Source organism: Cricetulus griseus, chromosome 3 (assembly GCF_003668045.3).
Source record: "Cricetulus griseus strain 17A/GY chromosome 3, alternate assembly CriGri-PICRH-1.0, whole genome shotgun sequence".
NCBI classification, from domain to species: Eukaryota; Metazoa; Chordata; class Mammalia; order Rodentia; family Cricetidae; genus Cricetulus; species Cricetulus griseus.
Genome location: NC_048596.1, coordinates 74,679,256 through 74,703,501, shown reverse-complemented (window position 1 = coordinate 74,703,501; position 24,246 = coordinate 74,679,256). Strand labels below are relative to the sequence as shown.

Below are 24,246 nucleotides of genomic sequence, written 5' to 3'. Positions count from 1 at the left end.
CCTTCACTGAGCAGTCCAGGCTGGCTTGCTCTGACTTGGTATGTTCTACAGATCTAAGTAGGTATTCTGGCCATTCATCCATCCATGAGGCAGGCCTCTGAGCCAATTCTTACCTGACTGATGGATGAAAGCTGGAAAGAGGGCCAGGGAGACCTGAACAGATTCCTGCAGAGACTGGTAGCAGATCTGTCGTGACTTGGTGGATTCCCCAGAGATATTCTCTACAATGTCTTCCAAAACACTAAGTGTCTGGTGAATGATCACTTTGGCTGCAAGTCAAGATGAAGCTGCAGTTACTTGTTGCCTGAGACACAGTACAGTTAGAGGGAACACACAAGGAAGGAAGAACCTTGAAGAGGGAACACCAGGAGGACACTCACACAGAAGGAAGCCTTGCTAGCCAGCAGAGCTTGTCTCTATTTCATTATAGGACCCCATAAGCACCATGTCTCTCCTCTTCCTTTTTTACCTCCAGGATTCCAATTGTCTGCCTATCTGCACACTTGGGCTTACACTTCCCTGCTCCTTGATCCACTACCAACAAATCAAATGGGTGATAAGCTGGGGGTATAGCTTAACTGATAAAGTTCTTGCCTAATACGCACAAGGCCATGGGTTCAACACTCAGCAACACATGAAAACTGGGTGCGCTAGCACTTGCCTGTAATTCCACCATTCAAGAGGCAGGAGTAGAAGTTTTAAGGTCAGCCTAAGCTCCAGGAAACCCACCCCATCACCCTCCATAAAACAGTAACTGGCTAAATATACACCCCATAAGCTGATGAGGTGATTGGTAAGACTAGGTGATTAACACAGGAGAGCAGACTCATCCCCCTTCAGCTACAGACAGTACCCACCCTGCTAACCTACAGGCACAGCTTACCATACAATGTAATAATGCTGGCTTAAAAAAAAAAAATGCCTGATCAATTTTTGGCATATCAAGTCTGTAGCCTGCTAATGTATATATGATTATTATATATTACTGGGCGGTATGTTTAATTCTAACCATATACTGACATAAGTTTACACTGTGTTTCTACACAGCACAGGGAAAATGGTGGCAATGACCAGCCGACATTCAAAGTGAGAGCCTTGACTGCAGCAGAGAGAAGGTCAGTAGCCAGCTTATACCCTGGGCAGGAGTCTAGTTTGGCCCAACAGACCCATCCTTGTTAGGCTGTTCTGAGGGTCAGAGGCAATGTTTTAGCAGGGTACCTGGCATACAAGGTCTGAGAAAGTTGTTGCCATTCTCTCGCATGAATGGAGACTGCTTGATTCAGCCTAAGTCTAGTAGGCTCAGTCATGATGAACTCCATAAGCTGGTCCAGACTGAGACTTGGAGAGCCACGATCAAACTTGTAGTATATTCTGGGCTGTTCTGAGCCTCACAGAGCCCACTGGCTGGGAGAGGGGCAGGGGTTTTGGGGGAGGGGAGGAGGCTAAAGTTTCAGTCAGAGGAAAGTGTAGGAGGAAGATGACATGCCTAGAAGTGTACTAAGTTAGTTCTGTTCCTCTGGTTTAACTAGGTGCTGAGCTCTGCTTTCTTCATCTGAAACTGTGGCCAGAAATATCCCCTCATGGGACTGAGGATGGAAGGCAATGACTCACAACAGGCTGATCACTGAAGACTGGTGAGATGTAAGAAAGAAAACAAAAGGCACACTCACACTACTGATAAGAAGTCACTGTAAACTCAAGGAACCCAGGAAGGACAGAGTACCAGAGATGAAGAAGGGCAGGGTACCAGGGGTTAAAAACAAGGGAGTCAAGAGACAAGAATTTGGCCTGTCTGACACTCAAGGAAGTTTTGAAAAGGACCAACGTTTATTTACCAAAACATACAAAAAAACTGAAAGCCCTTAGTGTGTGAATGTGGCCTGCCCACAAATAGTACATTATAAACCATGAAAACCAGGCAGCATGTACACTCAGCATGTCAGAGGTAGAGGCGGGAATATCCAGAATTCTAAGACAGTCTGAGTAATACAAAGTCTCTACCTCAAATAATACTAGTAACAATAATAACAAATACAACAACCCCAAACCACTAAAGACTTTATTTTCAAAAAGCAAGAGACAATGAGAAGAAGTGGTACAGGATCCCAGATCCAGTCATTCACACTTCTAACCCCATCACCTTCTCAGGGGAGTTGGGGGAGGCAGCATTCCCCAGACAGTGCCGGAAAGTCTCATGACAAAGAGAAATGATGTGATAAGAAGCACACACCACTCTACCTAATTTGGTGGGAATAATCAGGTACAACAAAATTAAGAAAAAATCCACCCCAAAACAAGCCTGAACTCTTAAGAAATGCCAAGGTCATGAGGGGCAAAGATGGGGTGCATTTCTGTACTAAAGTGGAGTAAAGAGAAACAACAGCTAAATTCAGTATACGACCCTGAGCTTTTAGAAAAACCAAAGATATTTCTAGTAACACTTGGGGGAACTTGTTATTATGTGGTTCAAATGTCAAATGTTTTGTCCCACTGCTGGCCAGTGCTTTGGTTCTAAGACAGTTATAAGCATCTTGTTTTATGAAAAGGTCTGCAGCTTACTATATATGTCTGGCTTCTATAAAAAGTATATTAGAGGAAGAAAACACAATGTGGCAAAGCAAGCAACTGGTGAAGCAAGGAGAAAGGTAAACAACTGTTCTTTTTTTTCTTCCCCTGGTATTTGAGATTAAACCCAGAGTGTCTAATATAATACACAGTTCTTACTGTTGTGTTGTTGTTACCGTTTGGTAACTGTTTTGAGATGGGAGTGGAGGTCTCTTTATGTACTCCTGGTTGGCCTAGAACTCACTATGTAGACCAGGCTGAGTGTTCAGAGGACAAGTCTTATTTCAACTAGTCTGGAAATTTAAAGTTTTCAAAATATATAGTTGAGAAAGGAGGGGAACCCTTTTCCAAAGATTAATCTCACTACTAAAGAATGAAGCCAACAGAATATTCCTGGAGGTTCCGGAGAAGAGGAAGCCAAACAAACTACACACACCAGGTTTTAAGGCCAGTGCTTCTTCTACACAGAAATCACACCAGCTAATAGCCTCACACCCCCTTATCTGCTCTGAGGTTAAGTCATGGCCATATGGCTTGTTATGGCCAGTATGTGTGCCAGCCCTCCCTATGCCCCTCCCACTGAGAGCTCACACTGGAGTGAAGTTCACCAGCCTGTGGCCTTCTGTGTCCTTCCAGTCCTAAGCATCATGGGTGCTTGACATGCAACATGATCAAGGTTTAATTTCTTACTTTGTGTCAAGCCACTTCACCAGATAAAATCAAATTAACAGATATCCTCTCCATCATAAAGCTTAAAAAAACAAAACAAAACAAAAAAACAAAAAACTACTTTCTTTGAGTAATAACTTAGAATAAAACAAGCACCAGACTTCAAACACTGATCCTGGAAAAGTCAGGTTTGATACCAGACATAAAACTAAGGCAAGCAAGAACCTTGTATGTAGCACATTCTCAAGACACCAGCCATGCCATCTATGTGTGTCGTGTGATAATTCTACACAGTAGAAATTGGATACAAGCATAAAGCCCAGCTACAGCAACTGCTTTCCATGACATTGACACAATTGAGACTTAGCAATTCCCTTCTCTTTCTTTAAGTTATTCTATTTCAAATTTTAATATAGAGTATGTTAATATTCAGGTTATAAAAACCATCTTGTGGGGACTGGAAAGATGGCCCAGTGACCAAGAAAGCTTGCTGTGTAAACCTGAAGAACAGAGTTAGGATCCCCATAACTATATAACAAGCTGGCTGTAGTTGCACAACAGCTGTAACCCTGGCACTGAGGGGACAGAGACAGACAGGATTTCTGGGGCTTATTGGCCTCTAGTCTGTCTGAAAAACACATGAGCTCTAGGTTCAAAGAGACCTTGTGATGGGGGATGTCCCTCTGTGTATATGTTTGTCTTATTGGTTGATAAATAAAGCACTGTTTGCCAATAGGAAAGCAAGTTAGGCGGGACTAGGAGAGAAGGAAGATTCTGGGAAATATAGTAAGGAGGTCCGTCACCATGTGATCCCAGGAAGAGAAGATGTATGCCGCTGGCATCCTCAATAAAATAAGTCTTTATAAAATATATAGATTAATGGTTATGGTTGATAAATTTAAGACAGAGCTAGCAAATAAGAAATCCTAGTCATTGGCCAGCAGCATTGTAACTAACATAAGACTCTGTGTGTTATTTGGGGGCCCTAATATGGTGGCGGAACTCAGGCGGTTAGCAAAAGGAGTTACCGTTATAACCTTGACTTAAAGGAATAAGACAGTGATAGAGGACAGTCAATGTTCTTCTACTCTACAATTGTGCACTTAAGCACACACGGCACACACACCACTCATGAATACACATACTCATCACATACACAAAATACTTTAAAGAAGAAACAAAGTCTTTTAAAGAGAAAGCTTAGAAAGCTGGGGAGGCAATGCCATTGCTGCATAAGCATGAGATTTCATCCCCAGAAGCCATATTTAAACTCTGAGCATAGAGGCACACACATGTTACAGTGATGGAGAGGTCTTGAAACAGACTGGTACCTGGGACTCACTGTCGGCTAACCTAGTCTATGTGATGAGATCTACAAAACTCATTGATGGAGGAAGTACTTTTGTATATGTTTATCTTATTGATTGTTGAATAAAATACTGTTTGGCCAATGAGACAGCAAGTTAGACAGGGCTAGAAGTCAAAGAGGATTCTGGGAAATGTAGTAGAGAAGTGATAATCCAGACAGGAAATGACATAGCAAGGAGACTCATATTTAAGCAAAGGAGAAACAGGAAGGGTCCCCTTTTCCCGTTCACCTCCTCCAGTGGCAGGATGTGAGCCACCGGCAAAGAGGGACGCCAATAAGGCGTCCAATAAGATAAGTCTCATAACATATATAGATTTATGATAATTAAGACTGAGCTAACAGATGAGAAGTCCTAGTCATTGGCCAAGCTGCTTTAAACCCAATACAGGTTTCTGTGTATTCATTTGGGCCTGACATTTGGGCCCTAACTCAGGCGGGCGGCTGGCATAAAGCTCACATGTGGTGGTGGGGCTCAGGCAGCTTTTGGCGGAAAGACTTATCGTAACAACTCATCTCAAAACAAAATAATAATAATAATAATAATAATAATAATAATAATAATAATAGTAAAGTGGTTAAAGCAGGCTACTGTGCATGGCAATACAAACCCTGTTGGAGGCAGAGTCAGCGAGATCACAAGTTCTGGCCCAGCATGGTCCATCTGAATCCCTAGTCACCTGGGGTATACAATGAGACCTACCCCAAACTAACAAAACAACACTCTTCGTTACCATCTGTGATATTTCACAAAGCATCCCTGCTGACATTCTACAGGCAACACCATCTAATAGCATTTCATTATTCTTAATGTGAAAAGATTTTATCTTTAAAATATTTTGGTATTTGTTATTTTCAAAGAAAATTTGATCCTTTTTATATAAACTAGAATAGTTTCATTTTTCTTTCTCCTCATTAATGTAAATAAAGGTTCAGTGTTAGTTGTGAAGACACATGTTCTTCCAAAACCTCTGAAATGTTTATATTTGGAAGGCAGCTATGCTCACCACTATACCACCGAGAAATGTTTCTATTTGGAAAGGTTAAAGCCACTCGGAAGGCAGTTCTGAAGTACACTTTTCTTTGGAGAAGGGAACTGCTTGGCTCACAAATGTATCATAAATGAGTTCACAGTCAGCCTAGGGCAGTGTCATCCACACCTTCTCTTTAGGTTTCTAATTGTCAACTAACAGGAGGAACATACTCAGGGAGTATGTGCAGCAGATGCAACAGTGAACTCCTTCCTTCAGTAAGGATCTAGTTTATCTGGGCCTGCCTTTTCTGCGGAGTAGTGAACGCCTTCCTTCAGTAAGGATCTAGTTTATCAGGGCCTGCCTTTTCTGCGGAGTAGTCATGTCACTATAAGCAAATGAAGTCATCTCAGGAGCTTTGGGGGCAAATTTCCACTCAGAAGCTACTTACTCTCATCCAGTGGCACCTTTCTCTGGGGGGCAGCAGCACCGGGCTTCAGGCTGTGGTAGTCCCGAGAGAGTGCAGAGATGAGGCTAGCATGGTTGATAGAGCGCAGGGGCCACTGCTGCTCACTCTCAGGAAGATTTGGCCATGGAAGGAGCAAGGTGTTCGAGAGTGCACGGCAAACTAAAACCTGCGCCTGGAAAGAACCCAAAAGAATCCATCAGAGGTCAAATGCCAAGCAAAATCTGGTAGCCAAGATCAACTCTGCCTCAGGGCCTAGGTGTCATTCTTATAGCCTAGCCATCTTCTACCTTTAAGGAACTCAGGCTGGAAAAAGAAACACAGAAGTAACTGCAAGTCTGGATCTCAATATATAAGATGGTATCTCAATATATATAGCTGGTATTCACCCTACTCAATCAGGCATCTGAAGCTTCACAGAGGGTTCTCTCATCAGACACGAGTTTAGTGTGGCCTTTGATATTGCCTTCTGACCAACAAGAAACAAATGAAAACAGGCTCACAAGGACACTCTCTTGCCATCATGTGCTCACACTCAGGTCTCTAAGGAACCTGCCTGTAACTCCACCTACTTCACCAACTTTCTGCTCCTAACTAGTCTGAGCCTCCGAGGTAGCATCTCAAACCCAGAATAAAAGTGTATATGAATGCAAACCAGACTGGCATAAACTAATGAGAAGCACAGGAACTCTCATTAGGGAGAAAATCATGTCTCTGAGCATGGATGGAGAGGAGCTTTCCCATCTGAATCAGGATTCTGGCTGTGAGTGAGAAAAGTGGGTTGTATCTGTATCTGTGTACTACCCACAGAAGCAGTCCATGTAGCTGAGGTGACTTTCAACTTGGAATGTAAAAGCAGAAGCAGCCTCTTCTGCCTCAGCTTTCCAGGGTCTCAGTCACAGAGCTCCAGGAATGCCCCAGGGAGTGTGTCCTACCTTATCCGCTAGGCGCTGGGCAGAGGCATCAATGATGCTGTTGAACACCTTCTGCACTGCAGGGATGCTGATGAGAAAGACAGGCCGCACAGTGGTAGCTAGTGAGACCAGTAGGTGGCAGGCAGACAGCAGCAACTTGTCTTGAACCTAGAACAGAAGACATGTGACACATTGGCTTATTGCATCTTCTGTGAGACTGGTGTTGGAGAAACTTTGCTGAGGCAGCTGCAGCTAATCCCTGCCAAACTGTATCAATCACTGAGGGAGTTTCTGCAATACTCCCAACAAGATTAATGTCTTCTAGTCCACATTTATAGCTCCTGTGCTCAGGTCAGCATCACTTCTTGTTTCTTCTTCCCAGTCACTCCTCAGCTCATACACATCTGCTATCTCACACACCATCCTCACTGGCATGCTATCCAAGTCTTCTCTTCAAACATAACAGTGTTCTTCAATTGCCTGCTCTGACTCCCAGAAGCCAAGGTCTCATGCTGCCCTTCCTTCCTGAATTTCATCTTACCAAAAAAACCTTGGTTCAAATCACTGGCAGCTTCAAATCCATAAAAGTTTCTGGAAAGAAGTAGTTACAAACTGGCCTCAGCCTTGACTGTGTTAAGCATACATTCTGCCAATGAGCCATGCCAGTAGCCAAGAAAGCTTCCTATAGCAAGGGCCAAGCATGGGTAAGACTGGTGAAACACCAAAGAGTCATGGTCTACAGAATTATTTAGGATTATGGTAATTTTCTAGAATCACAAAATATTTCCAACATTAACAACATAATCTCTATTTATTCTAAGGAAATTATGTAACAGGATAAATATATTCTTGAATCTATGTATTTCAGAAATGTTTATTAATTTAAAGACAGAGTCTCATGTAGCCTAGACTGGCCTTGAACTTATTATATAGCCAAGATAACCTTGAAGTTCTATTCTACTTCTATTCCTGAATGCTGGGATTACAGGCATGTACTACCACCACGAGTTTTCATGCAGTGTTAGGGATTGAACCCAAGGCTTCATTCACATGAGATAAGCAACCTATTAATTGGGCTAAATTCCAAACCCAGTTTTACCTGCAATGGAATCAACCTAAAAGTGGAGCAAGAGCTAGATACATTATGGACCATACTCCTTATGGGTATCAAAACTTTTAGAAATTACCATTACAAACACAGCAGGTTTATGGAAGTCAACATGGCTCCATTAGAACAGGCTGCCTGTATATGTAAAGACAGCAAGAACACCTGAATGCACCTCATGCAAGGTAGCAGTCTTCTTGGGTGAGGACTTGCTAGACTCTGTCCATTTTATAGAGCTATAACCTTTACTTAGCAATTCCACTTCTGCAACCCCACTACTGGCCCTCTGGCATTTGCAGAAGAGACATAAAGGGAAAATCTTTCTATCAATGAAAAAGTCAAAACCCATCCTCATAAGAGAACAGCACTGGGTAGTATGAAAACTCAAGTTGCTCTGTATATTTAGAAGAAAGCAAGGCATGATGGGAATAAACAGCAGTACCTCTAGCTATCTACATAGTTTCTGCAAAAACAGAGAAACATGTCTAAAAGGATTGCCACCATCCTGACCACGCTCATCCTGAGAACAAAGCTGTTTCAGGGAATGAGATCAAACAAACAACAACAAAACTTTTTAGTCAATAAAACTGAGCAGGTGCTTTCACCATGAGCAAAACCTAAGTCATATTTGAACATGTGTCAACTACAACTGAAAATGGACATGAGGATTGGCAAGATATGAGAGAGAGAGAGAGAGAGAGAGAGAGAGAGAGAGATATCCTTGTCACCACAAACCAAGGACTAGCAGAGTGGAAAAAGCCAATCCTACCAGGTGTTCTCTGATCTCCACAGGCATGTGCACACACACACACACACACACACACACACACACACACACACTAAAACAAATTTTTAAAGGCACATGAAGTACAGTTGTATTACCCACAGTCAGGACACCATTTTGGTTTTATGGTAAACAGTACTATGGAGAGGACAAACAGGTAGAAGGTGCAGCATTTTCTGTCTCAAGACCTTGGTGCTGATGAGAGGCGTGATGGCATCCATGGTGGTAGAGATGAGTGTCACAAACTGCTGTGTGTTCTGTCGATGGGCTTCACTGCAATACTGTGCCAACCAGTGGGAGTACGCCTGGAGAGCAGCAAGTGACTGGGCATGCCTGCAGGAAGGAAAGAAGTAATGATCTGAGAGGGCCAGGTGAACACAATGGCATAAACTTGTCTCCATATGGAAGAAGACAAAATGCCATCTACTGTGCAGGGCGTTCCGGACATGGTGACAGCATAGAAATCAATCACCTGCTCACTGTCTGTATATGACCATCACTGTTGAGAACACACAGGGAAGTTCCTAACTATCTTCCAGATCTTAATCTTCCTGTGACACACAAGTCTATCTAAGAAAATGAGAAACGTGTGGGGATATGTGCTAACGAAAGGCAGTAAAAACTTAGCAGTCTTAGCTGCAAACTATAAGTCTACATGAGTGATAGGCATTGGATAGCTCTGACAGAAGATTCCAAAGTCTCCCTCCCAGTACCTGTCTGCTTAGAGTGTTCAGGTGTTTGACTTCTGCAAAGGCTGCACTGATCACATATTAACAAAATACACACTTAAAGTTCACAATGAAACCAGATGTGGTGGCACACACTTGTGATGCCTGCACTCAAGGCTGAGGTGAGAGCAAACACTTCAGGTTCCAAATCAGCCTGAACTACAAAGTGAAACCCTGTTTAAAAACAAAACTAAAACCAAACAAACAAAAACTCCAAAACATGCCAGGCACAGTGGCATATACCTTTAATCCTAGCTCTTGGAGGCAGAAGCAGACACATTTCTGAGTTCAAGGCCAGCATGGTCTACATAGCTAGTTCCAGATCAGTCAGAACACTGAAAATCCCACAACTCAAGTCTTACAGGGGCAAGGCAGCAGTCTAGTTCCAAACACTAGCCCACACAGCTATGAACACTTCTCCTTTTCTGTAGTCACAATTAAGCAATCTGAGTTGCTATTCTGATATGACCTACATATATAGTTCCCCATGTTGTGGGCACCATGAAGACCCCTTCTCAGTCACTATTAAACTGTAAACCACTGATTCTTGAAAGAAAGAAAGAAAGAAAGAAAGAAAGAAAGAAAGAAAGAAAGAAAGAAAGAAAGAAAGAAAGAGGGAGGGAGGGAGGGAGGAGAGGGAGGAGGAGGAGGGAGGGAGGGAGGGAGGGAGGGAGGGAGGGAGGACCAAATGGATTATTTTTATTCAAAATGAGTATCATCTTTGTCATTTTTAATTGCTGATCAAGTCTAGCCAGGAACACCCCCTTCAAGCCAGCTCCTGTGTGCTCTTGCACACAGAACATTCGGGAACTACTTCCTTATTTACTAATTATACAACATTCCCCAGCATCATCCTGTCCCAAAACAGTACATTTTCCCAAAGGAGTTATGGCTCCTTTTAGTGGAGAAATTATGTTGTTACACAGCAAGGCATACATATGAGGGGCAGCATAAGTGCCACAGCTTCTAGAACCTGCCTGTGGACAGAGCTAGGGTGTAGACAGCTATCACTTCACAATCAAACAGCATCAACAATCCTAAGTGCTTGCTGATGTTATACAAGAGGAAAGGCATCGTAGGATGCAGCCACCTTGCTGCAAACACGTAAGGCTGAAACAGTAGAGAAAAACTTGCCAACTCTGGACTGTTGGCTATTCTTTAAACAGTAAACTTAAGGTCTGGGGCTCCAAAGTGTCTGTCTGTCTCTTCCTTTTTTTGACACACACCTCTGCTTATGCATCATGTATAACTAGGACTATTCTAGATCATAGGAAACAGATTTCAAGTTTGATCACGATTACACATAAAGTATGTGTGTGATCGTGCATGCATGAGCACTCCACTTCCTGTGGAAAATGTACTGTTTTGGGACAAGATGATGCTGGAGAATGTTGTATAATTAGCAAATAAGGAAGTAGAGCACTCCACATGGGTCATAGGGGAGGTATGTGTATCTGTGTGCCATGGTCATGGTTTATCAGCCCCTGCTCTAGTCCATACCAAGCCTTTTGGGCAGTGCAACATTGATAAGGTCTTCTTTAAAGTCCCCAGATGTCATCCCTTCCAGGTCATTCTGCCATGTGCTTTCCCCATGTACATACTTTAGCTGAATATCTTAAGTCAAATGTCAAAGCAACTTGAGATTGTTATACACAGACATTTGGGCCCTGTGCTATCTTACCAAACTTAACGCCTGTAGGAGGATGTCAGAAAGCCCTTCTGTGTTCCAGTTGCTTTAGGACATCTATTTTGGTTTGGACCAGTTGTTGGCTTACAGCTCCCATAGTCCTTACAATGTCCTCCTAAATAAGGACATGTTTTGCTTGAAAAACATTTGGTCTTTTATCCTCAGTTCCTCCAGTATCTTCAGAACAGTCTAAGTCTTTGTTACTTTTTACAACCCTTTTCAACACACCCAAGCATATGTTAAGCAATGCAATTTCTGGAAACTCCCTAGACTGCCAGGGGTAGGGGACAAACTGCCAGGGGACCCAGCCATGTGCTTGGTGGGTTGGGACTTTTGCTACACCCTCAGCCTCTGGGGAGAGTAAAGGGACTAAACATTTTCCTGATGATTTAACCAATCAGTCATACTCATATATTCCCAAGGGGAATAGGTGAGCTGGGGGAGCTTCTGAATCACAGAACACATGCATGCTCTTGGAGGGGACCGCCCAGAAAAGACAGGGAGGCTCTGAACCTCTCATATATCTTGCTCTACTCATCTCACCTGGCACTCTTATAATAAACCTAGATGTGTCTTGCCAAGTTGAGACATTGGCGTTGGAAAGGAGATGCACAGGGTACACTCCTGGGCACTGAGCCCTCAACATGATGCTCAGTCAGAACTGAGGTTAATCAGAGGATACTCGGTTTCTGGGGAAGAGCACCATCTCCCTGCCCCCATGATGGAAGCATCTTGTGCTTGTAAGATGGTTAGTTTTTCTCCTACCCACCAACCCTGTCAGTGAACAATCTACATGCGGGTGAGAGACACACGTTTCAGGTACTCCTATGCCATCCCTGTGCACCTTTCAGCCTCCTCTTCCACCTCAGTGCTCACCAGTTACCAACCTCACAGCCCACCCACACTGTCGTCTCCGACAATGCCTGCCTCATAGAGCTTCATCCCTGGTCTCTTTAGTTCAACCAACTATCCTCACCCCAGACAGACATCCAAAAATCAATCTTTCTAGGATCAGAGTTGGAGAGTTTTCCCTCTGTTTGTGGCAGCCACCGGGGTTCATTACATTTCATTCATCTGCAGGCAGGGTCAATGTCTCTTGAGAAGGCAGTCACTACGCTCTACTTACACATCAATGAGGTCCGGTTTCAACACTGATGGCACAGCTGTTTCAATGTTGTACAGTTTTATCTGAGATCCGTACAAAGTAACTTTGACCAACCTGTTGACAAAGGAGTAGGTAAAGAAAGGACATTAAGCCTGAGAGCCAAAAATAAACAAAATGGACAAGTTGCCAAAGAAAACCCCAAAGACAGACTTTCTGACCCCCCAAAAAAATAAAATAAAATAAAATAAAAATTCTAATCTCCAATTCTTTCCAGAGCTGTGCATTGAGGGTACTACCACGGCATCACATCACTTATATGTCAAAAAGTCTAAAAACAATGGTTGGTGAGACAACCCAGTGGTTAAAGGCACTTGCCACCAGGCTTGGTCACTGGAGTTTGCTCTGTGGGACCCAAACAGTAGAAGGAAAGAACTGACTCCTACACACTCACATACGCACAAACAACAGAGGAAAGGTTGAAAAAAAATCTCCACCAGAAGTACATGTTGGCCCAGTTTCCTCTAGAGGTGGGATAAGGAGGTAGACTATGGACTATTGTTTCTACTTTTCTATATTCCTAGATTGTACATTATGAATATTCGATGCTGTGTGCATTTCTTTTTTGGAGTATATTGCTATGTAACCCAGGTTAGCCTTAAACTTCTGATTCTCCTCTCTCAGCCTCCCAAGTGCTGAGAGTACACATATGAACTATGCCAGCTATACATACTATTCTTAGAATCAAGGAAAAAATGTCTTGTTTTTTTCTAAGATTTATTTATTTATTATGTATACAGTGTTCTGCCTGCATGTATTCCTGTATGCCAAAAGAGGGCACCAGATCTCATTACAGAGGTTGTGAGCCATCATGCAGTTTCTAGGAATTGAACTCAGGACCTTTGGAAGAGCAACCAGAGCTCTTAACCTCTGAGCCATCGCTCTGGCCCCACCACCCCCTGCCCCAGGTGGATGTTCTCAGCAAGCAAGCCTGCTCTTTTGACAGTTTATCTAAAGATTCACATGACAAATTTAAAGTCACTCCAACATTTCCAATGGATCAATATATAATAAAGAATGAGTAAAATGCCTGCCATAGAATCTAGAATCTAGGAGGTGGATTCATATCCACCTCTCTCTCTCTCTCACTCCTTCCCCCCTTGCATGATTCTTTCAACTTCTCTCAAGATTACAAATTGTTGATGATAAAATGCTGGAAGAAGAGAGATGAGAGGAGGAAATCTCTCCAGAATAAGCTGAGATGGTGTCAGTGTAGGGGAAGTGGCTGAGTGTGCTGGTTTTTCAAGGCCCACGATGTACAGTGAACATCAGGTACAGCAGGGAGACCCTTTAGGAAGCAGGAAGGCCCACTGTCCTCTGTCCTTTCTGATGAGTGTTCACAGAGCAGCCCTGCCTGAGTTCTGGCCAATTCCACGCAGAACCCTGCTGGCACACACCTCAACTGAGGAGGTCACGACATAGAGGCAACTGGTGTGTGTGTATGTGTGCGCACGCACCTGGAAATCGCCATCTCCAAAAAGAGTTTAGCACTGAAGAAAGGAAGCCTGTACTCTGGGAAATGCTCCTCTTAGATGTGTGGAATGCAGGACTTTATTCCAAAGGAAACCATAAATGGACTAAGGGTTAGAGAATGGCATGAAGGGTACCTCCACAGAGTCAAGAAAGCAAGAGTAAAGAGCCAAGTCCTTAACCCCAAGTCCTCAGAAGTTCTGTAAAACTGGAATGAAAACAGCACTATTCAGTGAGCAGCACAACAATGGATGCTCTGTCACATGTGCTAAAATCACAGCTGTGTGGGTATGATTGTCCCATGCAAGCACAGAGGTCGTACAATTCTGGGTGTTCTGTTCTACCTTCACCTTATTCCCTTGAAACAGGATCTCTCCATAGACTGGTCGAGGCTGGTGGCCACCAAGTCTCCCCCATCCTCCTGTCTTTGTCCCCACAGTAAAGCAAGCACTCATTACTACCCTCTGAGCCACTTCCCCACCTTCTGGTGTTGAGTTCCTTAAATCATGTTCCACATTAAATCTATATCTGTACTCAGCAACTATAACATCAGGTTTCATGTGACCTATAAGACAATACTGCTAATCACATTGGCTAGTCAGATCACAAAACCATCAACAGCCTATACCTCTAACACATGTGGCCTACACAAAAAGGGATGCTGTTGTCTAGTGGAATCTGACCCGCTCTCCTCTCTTTTGTTCGTGCATGAATACATATGTGCACATGTATAAATTCATATGTGTACATTATACATCAGTGTAGAAGACAAAAAAACAACCTTGGGTGTTATTCCTCAGGTACCGTATACCTTTTTTTTCCTTCCTTCCTTTCTGTCTTCTATTTCTAATGGGGGTGGGGATGGGGGTGCTCTCACTGGAACCCACTGTGTAGAAGAGGCTGTTTGGCCAGCAAGCCCTAGGGATCAGTGTGTCTCTGCCTCTCCAGAGCTTGGATTACACGTGTTATGCCGCTGTGCCTGCGTTATTTTCTGTTTTATTTGTTTTTTGTTTTTAAATGTTGGTTCTGAGGATAAACTCAGGTCCCTCTTGTACGGTATCTTCCCAGCCCCAGTAAGGCTTTCTTGATGTTCCTTTATCCCATCAGGAAAGACATGGAACTTGACTGTTCCTGCATTTTTCTGAGTCCAATACTATTTTTACAGCTACATACAAGGTTGCCAGTGTACTAACAGCTTGACTTGTGTTTACTGTTTTTTCTGTTTTATTCACCATGTTAAGTACCTTACTCAATTCTCACAGTAAAACCACAAGAAATCTTTTCCACTGTTTCACTGATAAGGGCCTTAAAGCTTAGCACATCAAATGACAATCTGCTCTATACTAGCCTGTACATGGTTGAAAAAACAGAGGACACATGATGGGGCTGCATGCCACCCTCCCAAAAAAGGAGAGCTAAACTTTGATGGGGGGGAGGGGGGGCTGCATGGCACAGCCAGCCAGCCTACCTTTCCACGACTGTGAGAGCATCGTTGAACCTTGCAGCAAACACATCCCCAGTGAAGTACTCAGCTAAACGGCCTACAGCCTGCAGCAGGGAACTCAAGTCTCGCAACGAGCAGTGCAAGCGCCGGCAGTCATTTTCTGCTGTGATATTCAGCCTGTGTCCTGGAACACAACAGCACTCAGTTTTCCAGAGAAGAGTAAGCTTTTGTTGTAATAAACAAACAAGCCAAACAGAATAAACTAATGCTCCAACAGTAAAAATCTTTAGCTGCTGCCCAGTATAAAACAGCACATCTGAGGACAGCCTCTACCTGCACTGAGGACAGCCTCCACTTTATCTATGTTGCTCCAGGGACCCAGGGCAAGGATAGATAATCCAGTATATTCCCGATGTGATTCATTCTGGTATTGTCACAGTTATGACATTACCAACCTACACACAAGGACATGCAAATGGGTGAGTCCAGTAAGTAACGTGCCCACCATGGTGCTATTTCCAGGGCAGAGTTGGTGCTCCCTGTGAGCTCTGCATTCCATCCCAGGTTTCAGGCCAGCACAACAGGGAAAAAAGGGCAGAGGACTCAGGTATGGTCACTGCTACTTTCTCACTGTACCATCCAACCCTTCCAAGCTTGTCTCTTCAACTTTAAAATGGGAAAGATGCTATAACCTAATTCACTATAGGACATAGTACAGTAAAACCCTACAACCTACAGGGCATTGTTAAATTCTGTAATTATTATGGATCACAAAGAGCTAAAAATTTTTCTAAGACCTGAAACTTTCTTACTTTTCAACATATATCCAAACCTGGTAAAGTGTGATGCTAAGATGAACAACAAAATATCCTCAGTTGGTTAGGCCTTGTCTTGTGGACCAGTCTCTTCAGACACTCAAAGAACCAAAAGACAGTCAGAACTCTCAATCTGGAGAAAGACCAGAGTCTGACAACATGCTTTTCACACATTGGAGATGTTAAGCAGGGAAGCCGTAGTTAAGACCCAGGCTTCAGCACCTGCAAACCCACACTTCCTTAGCACTTTTCAAATCTGTGTCCTCCAAGAGCCACTCCAGGCCTTCACCATCTATGACCAAACCTCCTCCTCTGGTGCTTGCTTGCTCTACTACCATCTGTTGTCTCCTTACTTACTTACTATGGAACCCTTTGGTGGAGCTATGCCCAACAGCTAACATGGCCACTAGTCAGAATAAGTAGTTGTCTGTTGTGTGCTTGCACCTTTTCCCTAAATTCAGGTCACCTAGGAGTACCTTCATTCCCTGTTCCCTGGGGATCTGCATCAACACCTTTATGGGATGTATGATGGTGCAATGCCACCCCTTGAAGCATGCCTGCATGTGTATTCATATGCATGAATGACAACTTGAATAGAAAACAGGCCAGTACTTTACATTGTGGGTTTGAATAAAATGAAATTGCTGATGTTTGATCATTTGGAGTTAAATAAAACTAATTCTTGTCTAATTCAATCTAATACATGTTCCATCAAAGGCTCATGGCAGTCAAAACCCAGATGATCCTTTCCTGAGCCAAGAAACACAGTAGATGAAGCATCACTGTTCCACTCCTCGAGGAAATCTGCCTCCCCACCACAGACACGAATACAACCGGCAGCGGGAGGGATAATGTGTCCAGTGATCCATGTTTTCTCCTTTTTGGCCAAGTCTTGGTTGGCCATCAGCAATCTTTCTCCCTGTCGCTCCACAACCATCTGAAAGTCTATCCCTTTACCAACTCCAGATCCCTCACAGGAGCCACCACACCCTTTAGCAGAGAACACAGTGTCTGTGAGATAGACCCTTTAAATGGAAATGCTACTACATACACAATTAGGCAAACTTCAAAGTACCCTCCCCCAGTAAGCCAAGCCACCATGAAGCAGTTAAAAAAGCAGCTTCCTTGTCTGAGAAGTGAAGGGGTAGAGGTATAAATATTAGCATTGCAGGTATTCCACTCTAAGAGAATACACACAACAGAAACCAACCTTCACATAACAAACCACATAAATTTAAAGTTTTCTATCCTGTAAATGCAACAATCTCTTTGGCAAGAAAGCTTGCATGGCTAACCAAAAGTTGATGGGTTAGTCAGAGCTAAGGAAAAATCTCACTGAGAAACAGCAGAAGCCAAATACAAAGCCCATCTGAGGAAAATGGCCAAGGAGGGGTCTCCGTCCACACACAGGGGAGACAGAGAGTGAGAGCAAAAGCTGACCTGTCAGGGGCCTGAGGTCATAGCAGCTGACATGGGCGTGTTTTGCCTTGCTTTCTACCAAGGAAGCATTAGCAGGAAGTTCAGTAACAGCAAATATGCTAACAAAACAGTACTTGGTGTGAGTGTGCGTTGGGGTGGGGTAGGCAGTGCCCCTGAGCTGTACAGTAACCCTATAGTAGGCTCCACCACCAATCCTAATGCACTCACATGTCAGAGTCATCACATGAAGGGGAACTGTGCCTAGTCGACTCCTTACCATCTGAACAATTAAAGGCTCCACAAAGGGGAAAAGCAACACAAGGAGTGAGCCATAGCTCACCGAGAAGACTGAACAACATAGCAGGGAGCTACTAAGGCATGGAGGAATGCTTCACCATGAGCAAGAAAACTTATTTTACAGCAAGAGAGGATTCACCACTAGAGGATGCACTGAGAATGAGATAATGACCTAGGAGAACCAAGTGCTTGTTGGCAAACTGGCACAAGATGGGCTTAGGTGAGCCTGTACTTGAGGCATGCCAAGTCCCATCACCCTCCTGGGCCCAGTGAAAGACTAATAGGCATGGAAACAAGCTGTTCCAGGCCGCCAGGGCAGCCTCACAAAGAGGCCCCATGGAGGCCCTATTATGAATGGCCAGTTCACCCAGGAGGAAGCTACCTTTTTGATAGGCTTAGTGCCAGCCCAAACAAGAAACTGCAGGCCAGGTCAGCCTATAGGGAAATGCTTCACAGGGTAGCATGGGGGCAGGGTGGGATGGTGCACAGACTTAAGGTTACTGGTGTTTACATCTGGTAAAAATGAATGCCAGTTTATGGCATCTGTTCATCACTCCCCATAATTCCAACTTGCTATTAGCACAAACCAGCTATGTGCCCCTGGGCAAATTAACATTTCTGAAAAGCATTATCCTCTTCTGTAAAACAATAACTAGTAACAATACTTCTATCCTAAAGTGTGGAGGAAACAGTGTCTGACACATAATGAGTGTTCAACGAAGAGGATGCAATTATTATCAGCAGAATAACAAGTGTTAACCCTTCACTCCAACCAGGGACACCAAAAGATGTTGCATCTAGCAGTGGGCAGATCCTCCTGCAGAACACTCACAGCAGGAGAGCTCCAGAATCAATGGTTGCCTCACTCTATAAGCCAGAGGAAGACACTACCCTAGCGAAATCCCATAGCCATTTTCTTTCTAGCACATTTGCTGTTTTAAGGAATATAAGGAAACACTCCAGGGCTTTTAGTCTTTGCCATGATTAGCTTCCTCCCACAGCTTCTTTGTAGCAGGAATTTTTAAAAACTTCTATTTAGAAATTGAAGAGATGTGAAGAGAAGCAGTACAAGGCAAATCACATTATTATAGCAGAGGTGGCAAAAATTAACTATTAGTCCAATTTTTTTAATGGTAAAATAAATTTGAAAGTAAAGAACAATTTACCTGACCCCGAAGTAACTACAAATTGCTGTAATCCCAAATAAACGTCTAAGTTGTCCTGAAGAACTGGAAACTGAAAACAAAGAGACAAAGTTTAAAACAAAAATCATAAATGCAAGTTTTGATACTGCTTTTAATATTAAAGCATTCAGTACCTATGAGGAGAAGGACAGGAACATAAACTTCCCTTTACAGGCCCTAAGCACAGCTCCCTTTCAGTACCCTCCCAATCCCTACAGAAAAACCCTACCAGTACCAGAACAACAAAGAAATCAAGGTCAGTTTGACTGCTTTAAAAGTCATAGCAAAAGACCTTGGGGCGTGACTACTACAGTCCTAGGAAGAGCATCAGCACCACAAGACCTGCAACTTCAAGAGCTGGGTCCTCCATTCAGTCTGAGAAGGTCCCTGACCTTGAAAGAAATATCAAGCATGTCTTATTAATGTGAATGCAAAGAGAAAATTATTTGGGTATCAGTTTCCCTTGTTCATTTAGCAGACAGGACTTCACAGTACCTTCTTTCCTCACCATTAAGACAAGACTTAATATAAGGCAGGTGGATCTCTGTGAGTTTGAGGCTAGCTTGGTCTACAGTTCTAGGACAGCCAGAGCTACACAGAGAAACCCTGGGGTAGTGGGACTTAAATTTGCCTAAGAAAGGCAGGTAGTAAGCTGCCACTGCCTATGAGAGAATGCCAAGTAGTGGCTTGCAGTTATGTGCAGAAGCTGACTTATCTTGCCTTTTTTGTTGTTTTGTTTTTGTTTTTCGAGACAGGGTTTCTCTGTGGCTTTGGAGGCTGTCCTGGAACTAGCTCTTGTAGACCAGGCTGGCCTCAAACTCACCGAGATCCACCTGCCTCAGCCTCCCGAGTGCTGGGATTAAAGGCGTGCGCCACCAACTCCCGGCTCTTGCCTTTAAGGAGATGGAATCCAGCATATAAACACAGGCAAAGATCAAGCAGTCTGCCCACAGTGAGAATGACACAGGCTAGTCTTTTATCATTGTAACTTCTGCCAGTAACACTTCCATTGGCCTGGCTGCCTCCAGCTTTAATAAAAGCATTAAGACACTTCTAAAATTCATACTGCAACTAAGACTAATCAGTACTTCCAGAAGTTGGCATAAAATAGTTAATGAAAATGGTAACAGTACATGTGAAAGTTGGTTTATGTAATTACTCTGAAATAAACAAACAAGGGCTAGGGAGATAGCTCAGTTGGTAGATTGCTTAACCACAAACAAGAGGACCTGCATTCAATCCCTGGAACTCACATTTAAAAAATGCATAAATAAAGCGCAACTCTTGTACTCCCCACTGGGGAGGCAGAGATAAGAGGATTTCTGTGGCTGGCAGCAACATGGCTTATTTGGTGAGCTACAGGCCACCAAGAAATGAGGTCTTTTTTGTTTGTTTGTTTTTTGTTTGTTTTGTTTTTTCCAGACAGGATTTCTCTGTGTAACCTTGGATATCTGGAACTCACTCTGTAGACCAGGCTGGCCTCAAACTCAAAAGATCTGCCTGTGTCTGCCCCCAACCCCCACCCCAGTGTTGGGATGAAAGGCCTGCACCACCATCCTCTTGCAGGATGCTATCTAAAAAAAGGAAAAGAAAAAAAAAGGTGCCTGAAGAACATCACAGGGGTCTGACCTCCACACATACAGATGACAGACAGAAAACACACAAACATATGCATATGAATGAATGAATGAATGAACGAATGAACGAACGAACGAACGAACGAACGAACGCACACACACACACACACACATGAAAAAAAATAATGTACAGATACAGAGCAAGGGAGAGGAAAAAGATGAACAGACCAGCACAAAAGCCATGTTCTATGGGCCAGAAACTGATTAGACTTCCCCTTCAAATGGTGAGTTACCAGGGTTGAGAAGGCGTGTGTGGGAAGGAGCTCCATCACTTTGGCCACTACCTCCAAGCTCTGGCGTAAGTACCGCTGCCACTCTGTCTGCTGCTGTTGGGGAAAAACAAAGGTATCAGCTCCCCCAGATAGCAAGTCCCTGTCCTCTTTATCACCAGTCCCCTTTAGCCTTCAGTCTACTGTCAGATGTTAAATTTAAAGAAAATAGGGAATAGTGGAACCAGAAATTTGGAACTTGGAAAAGGCCCAGTTAGGTTTTATTTTGTTTTGTTTTCTTTTTTAGTATAATTTTATTTCCTAACAAGCTACTTCTTCAGAAAGCAAATAATTCACATACAACAATTCATCCCCCCCCATCATATTATGTGGAATTCAGAGAGCCACATGGGGAGAGTCTGAGTAGCTTTTCTATTATCCCATTGATAAGGAGCAGTCATTTCTTTACATATACCTGACTCAATCAGCACCATTCAAGGCATAGCTCACAGGCAGCATCAGTGTCCCCAGGGACCAGTCAGCAACACAAAACTCTGGTCCCATGTCAAACCAGAATCAGGGTGTGATTCAACAAGCTATACTAGAGGTTCTTAGTGGAACTAAAGGTGAAGAAAACCACCTCAGTCAGTCAGCACATCTCACCCTTCCACACTGTGCTGCCTCATGTAACTATCAACACAAGTCAGCAAAACAGGCCATTTCCATTGTGGAGATGAGGGAAGCAAGGCTCAGAAAACTCACAACTACATCTCATGTGTTCCCAAAGCCGTAGAGGTTCAAGTCCAAGTCATCTGGCTCTAAGTGTCCTTTTCCTTATTCTAAAAATCTACTCTCAAGGTCATAATCAAGCCACCAGCCGCTCTAATTTTGAGCATGATATTAATACTAGAGAAATTTCAAGTGATTGATAGGAGGAAAGGAACACTAGAGTTGTTTGTGCTCATAAGAATATTTTCCTTATTAATGTTGTACAGACCAGCAGCAATATACACAAGGTTCAGTTTAAATATAACAGCTTATAGTATATGCCTAACACAGACTATCATTCCAGCTTTCTCATTTAAATACCTCTCCAACCATTCCTACTAGTACCCAGCTAGGTAGACAGAGAGCCGGGAGTACAGTACTCATTAAAGCATTTCCCATGTACACCTAGTCTCTCTATATTTCTAGTCCTTAGAAATAAACTGCCTGTGGAGCATTTTTGTTTTCAGAAGTAATGAGATGAGATGAACCAGCAGGAGAGAAATGGCTCTTACATCATCATCCAGAGTTTCATCATCCAACTCCTCCAGCTGGGCCTGGTTGTATCTGAACTGGATTCGATTTAACACCTCAGTGAGCAAAAGGACCAGGGCATCTTCGTACCTAGGGAGGAGGGAAAGAGTTGACATCAAGATAAAGCACACTTGCAGCTCCTGATTTTGACCAGGCCTCCTGGACTATGGGAGCAGTACTCACCTTGGACACACCTAACCTTGATGCTGAAGAAGTGCTTTACTATTTACATCACACGGACTTTTCATGGACTCTCTTCTATAGTTAAGATTGTTACTAATTCTTGTGCTTATTGTTACATAAAATATAATTTTCCTATCCTTACTAACTGGATCACGGATTTTCAAATCCATTCTGCCCATCTCTGCTTTTTGTTAAGATGTTATTTATTTATTAAGTATACAGTGTTCTACCTACATGCTTGCCTTTGCACCAGAAGAGGGCACAAGATCTTATTATAGATATTATTATAGTTGGTGAGCTACCATGTGGTTGGTGGAAATTGGACTCATGACCTCTGGAAGGGCAGTCAGTGTTCTTACCCCATGAGCCGTCTCTCCAGCCCCCAACTTTGCCAAATAACAACAGAATCTAATCTATTATAGTTAATATAATTATCAATAAAGTAAGTCTGATTTCTGCCATTTTTGTTCTGTCATATGTCCCCAATCAATACCTTCTTTTGTGTCAAATAGATATTTTCTAGAGCAGCATTTTAAAGTCCCCTATCTTTTACTTTGCTACATATTTTTATGGTTGATTTTTTCCAAATCATTTTTTTTTTTGGGTGGGGACTACTAGTACTGTATGTAAATACCAACAAATAACACCACTTTTTGTTGTTTTTCAAGACAGGGTTTCCCTGTATAGCTATGAAGACCAGGCTGGCTTTGAACTCATAGAGATCCACCTGCCTCTGTACTTGAGTACTAGGATTAAAGGTGTGTGACACCACACCCAGATTAACACTTTCAATAACTGTGAGAGGTAAAGTGTGAGAAAGCTACAATTAATATGCTCAAGATCAACAAAGCCAGCCAGAGCTCCCTAACTCAAGTCTCATGTTCTCTCTACAAAAAACTACCAGTGGCTTTTAAGTTAAACCCAAAACTCAATCTTCAATTAATTTTAAAACTACTTAGAAACTAAAGGGGAAATAAAAAGGCCATGGGGAAACCCTGACCTTCCGGTTTGTATCTAAAAGTAATTATTAAAGAAATGCCGAAAGCCCACATGGGGCTACTTTCCACAATAATAACCTATCTTATGGGGAACAAACAAAAACCAATTATTTTCAAGAACAGATTATGCTGCCTAAATGCTTCCATTCCCGAGAAGCAACTAAGACCAGTTAAATGAGATATGGCTCCCAGCTGTGAGCACTGTGACCGGCCTGAGGCGCTCCACTGAGATTCCAGAGGAAGACTGTAAGGTATATAGAAGGGTGAAGGGTTTCATGCCTCCTCCCGTGGGCTTGCTCTCTGCAGTGCTGCCCAGCCTCAGCTACCCCATGCCCCGAACCCCACAGCTACGCCATGCCCCGAACCCCACAGCTACCCCACGCCCCGAACCCCACTTCAACTGCACTGCCCACCCCGCCCAACTTCACTCCACATTCTCAGCACCTGTCTCACATGCATACTAAGTGCATCAAGGGCTCCTGAAGGAAGGCCTGCTTCCCAGGCCTCCTAAGAGCTTCTGGGACAGGGGGTGTGGCCTACTCTTTAAAGACATGAGCCCTTACCAACTACATGGAACTTACTTAACTCACTGAGCCCCTGCCCCAGGCTTAGTGGTAGAGCTGCTTCCTGTAGTTATCAACTGTGTTGTCTCCCTCTCTGTTTTCCCAGCTTTTTAAACACCTATTTAATCAACTGTCTACACTACAGTCTCGGTTAAAATACATGTGGTTTCTGTTTTCCTGGTAGTACCCTAACCAATTTGCTACCCAATCCAAGAAAGCCAAACCTGACAGACTCAAACTAAGGTCAACTGTAGCCCATCTAGTCTAAGCATTGCCAGCCATAAGATGGATCTCTGTAGAAACAGTCTACA

General features: G+C 43.3%; 1 protein-coding gene across 2 annotated transcripts in view; it reads right to left on the bottom strand.

Moving 5' to 3' along the window:
* The window catches only part of Xpo6 (exportin 6), a 109,473-nt gene that overhangs the window by 8,034 nt on the left and 77,193 nt on the right, over positions 1-24,246 (bottom strand). For both annotated transcript variants that reach the window (XM_027404693.2, XM_027404692.2), the window contains exons 10-18: positions 22,173-22,281; positions 20,917-21,009; positions 19,029-19,098; positions 15,356-15,515; positions 12,382-12,474; positions 9,029-9,173; positions 6,973-7,119; positions 6,023-6,212; positions 114-269 (exon numbers count right to left, since the gene is read on the bottom strand). In XM_027404693.2, coding sequence (XP_027260494.1) covers positions 114-269; positions 6,023-6,212; positions 6,973-7,119; positions 9,029-9,173; positions 12,382-12,474; positions 15,356-15,515; positions 19,029-19,098; positions 20,917-21,009; positions 22,173-22,281 — 1,163 coding nt within the window. The remainder of the gene's footprint in view (positions 1-113; positions 270-6,022; positions 6,213-6,972; positions 7,120-9,028; positions 9,174-12,381; positions 12,475-15,355; positions 15,516-19,028; positions 19,099-20,916; positions 21,010-22,172; positions 22,282-24,246) is intronic.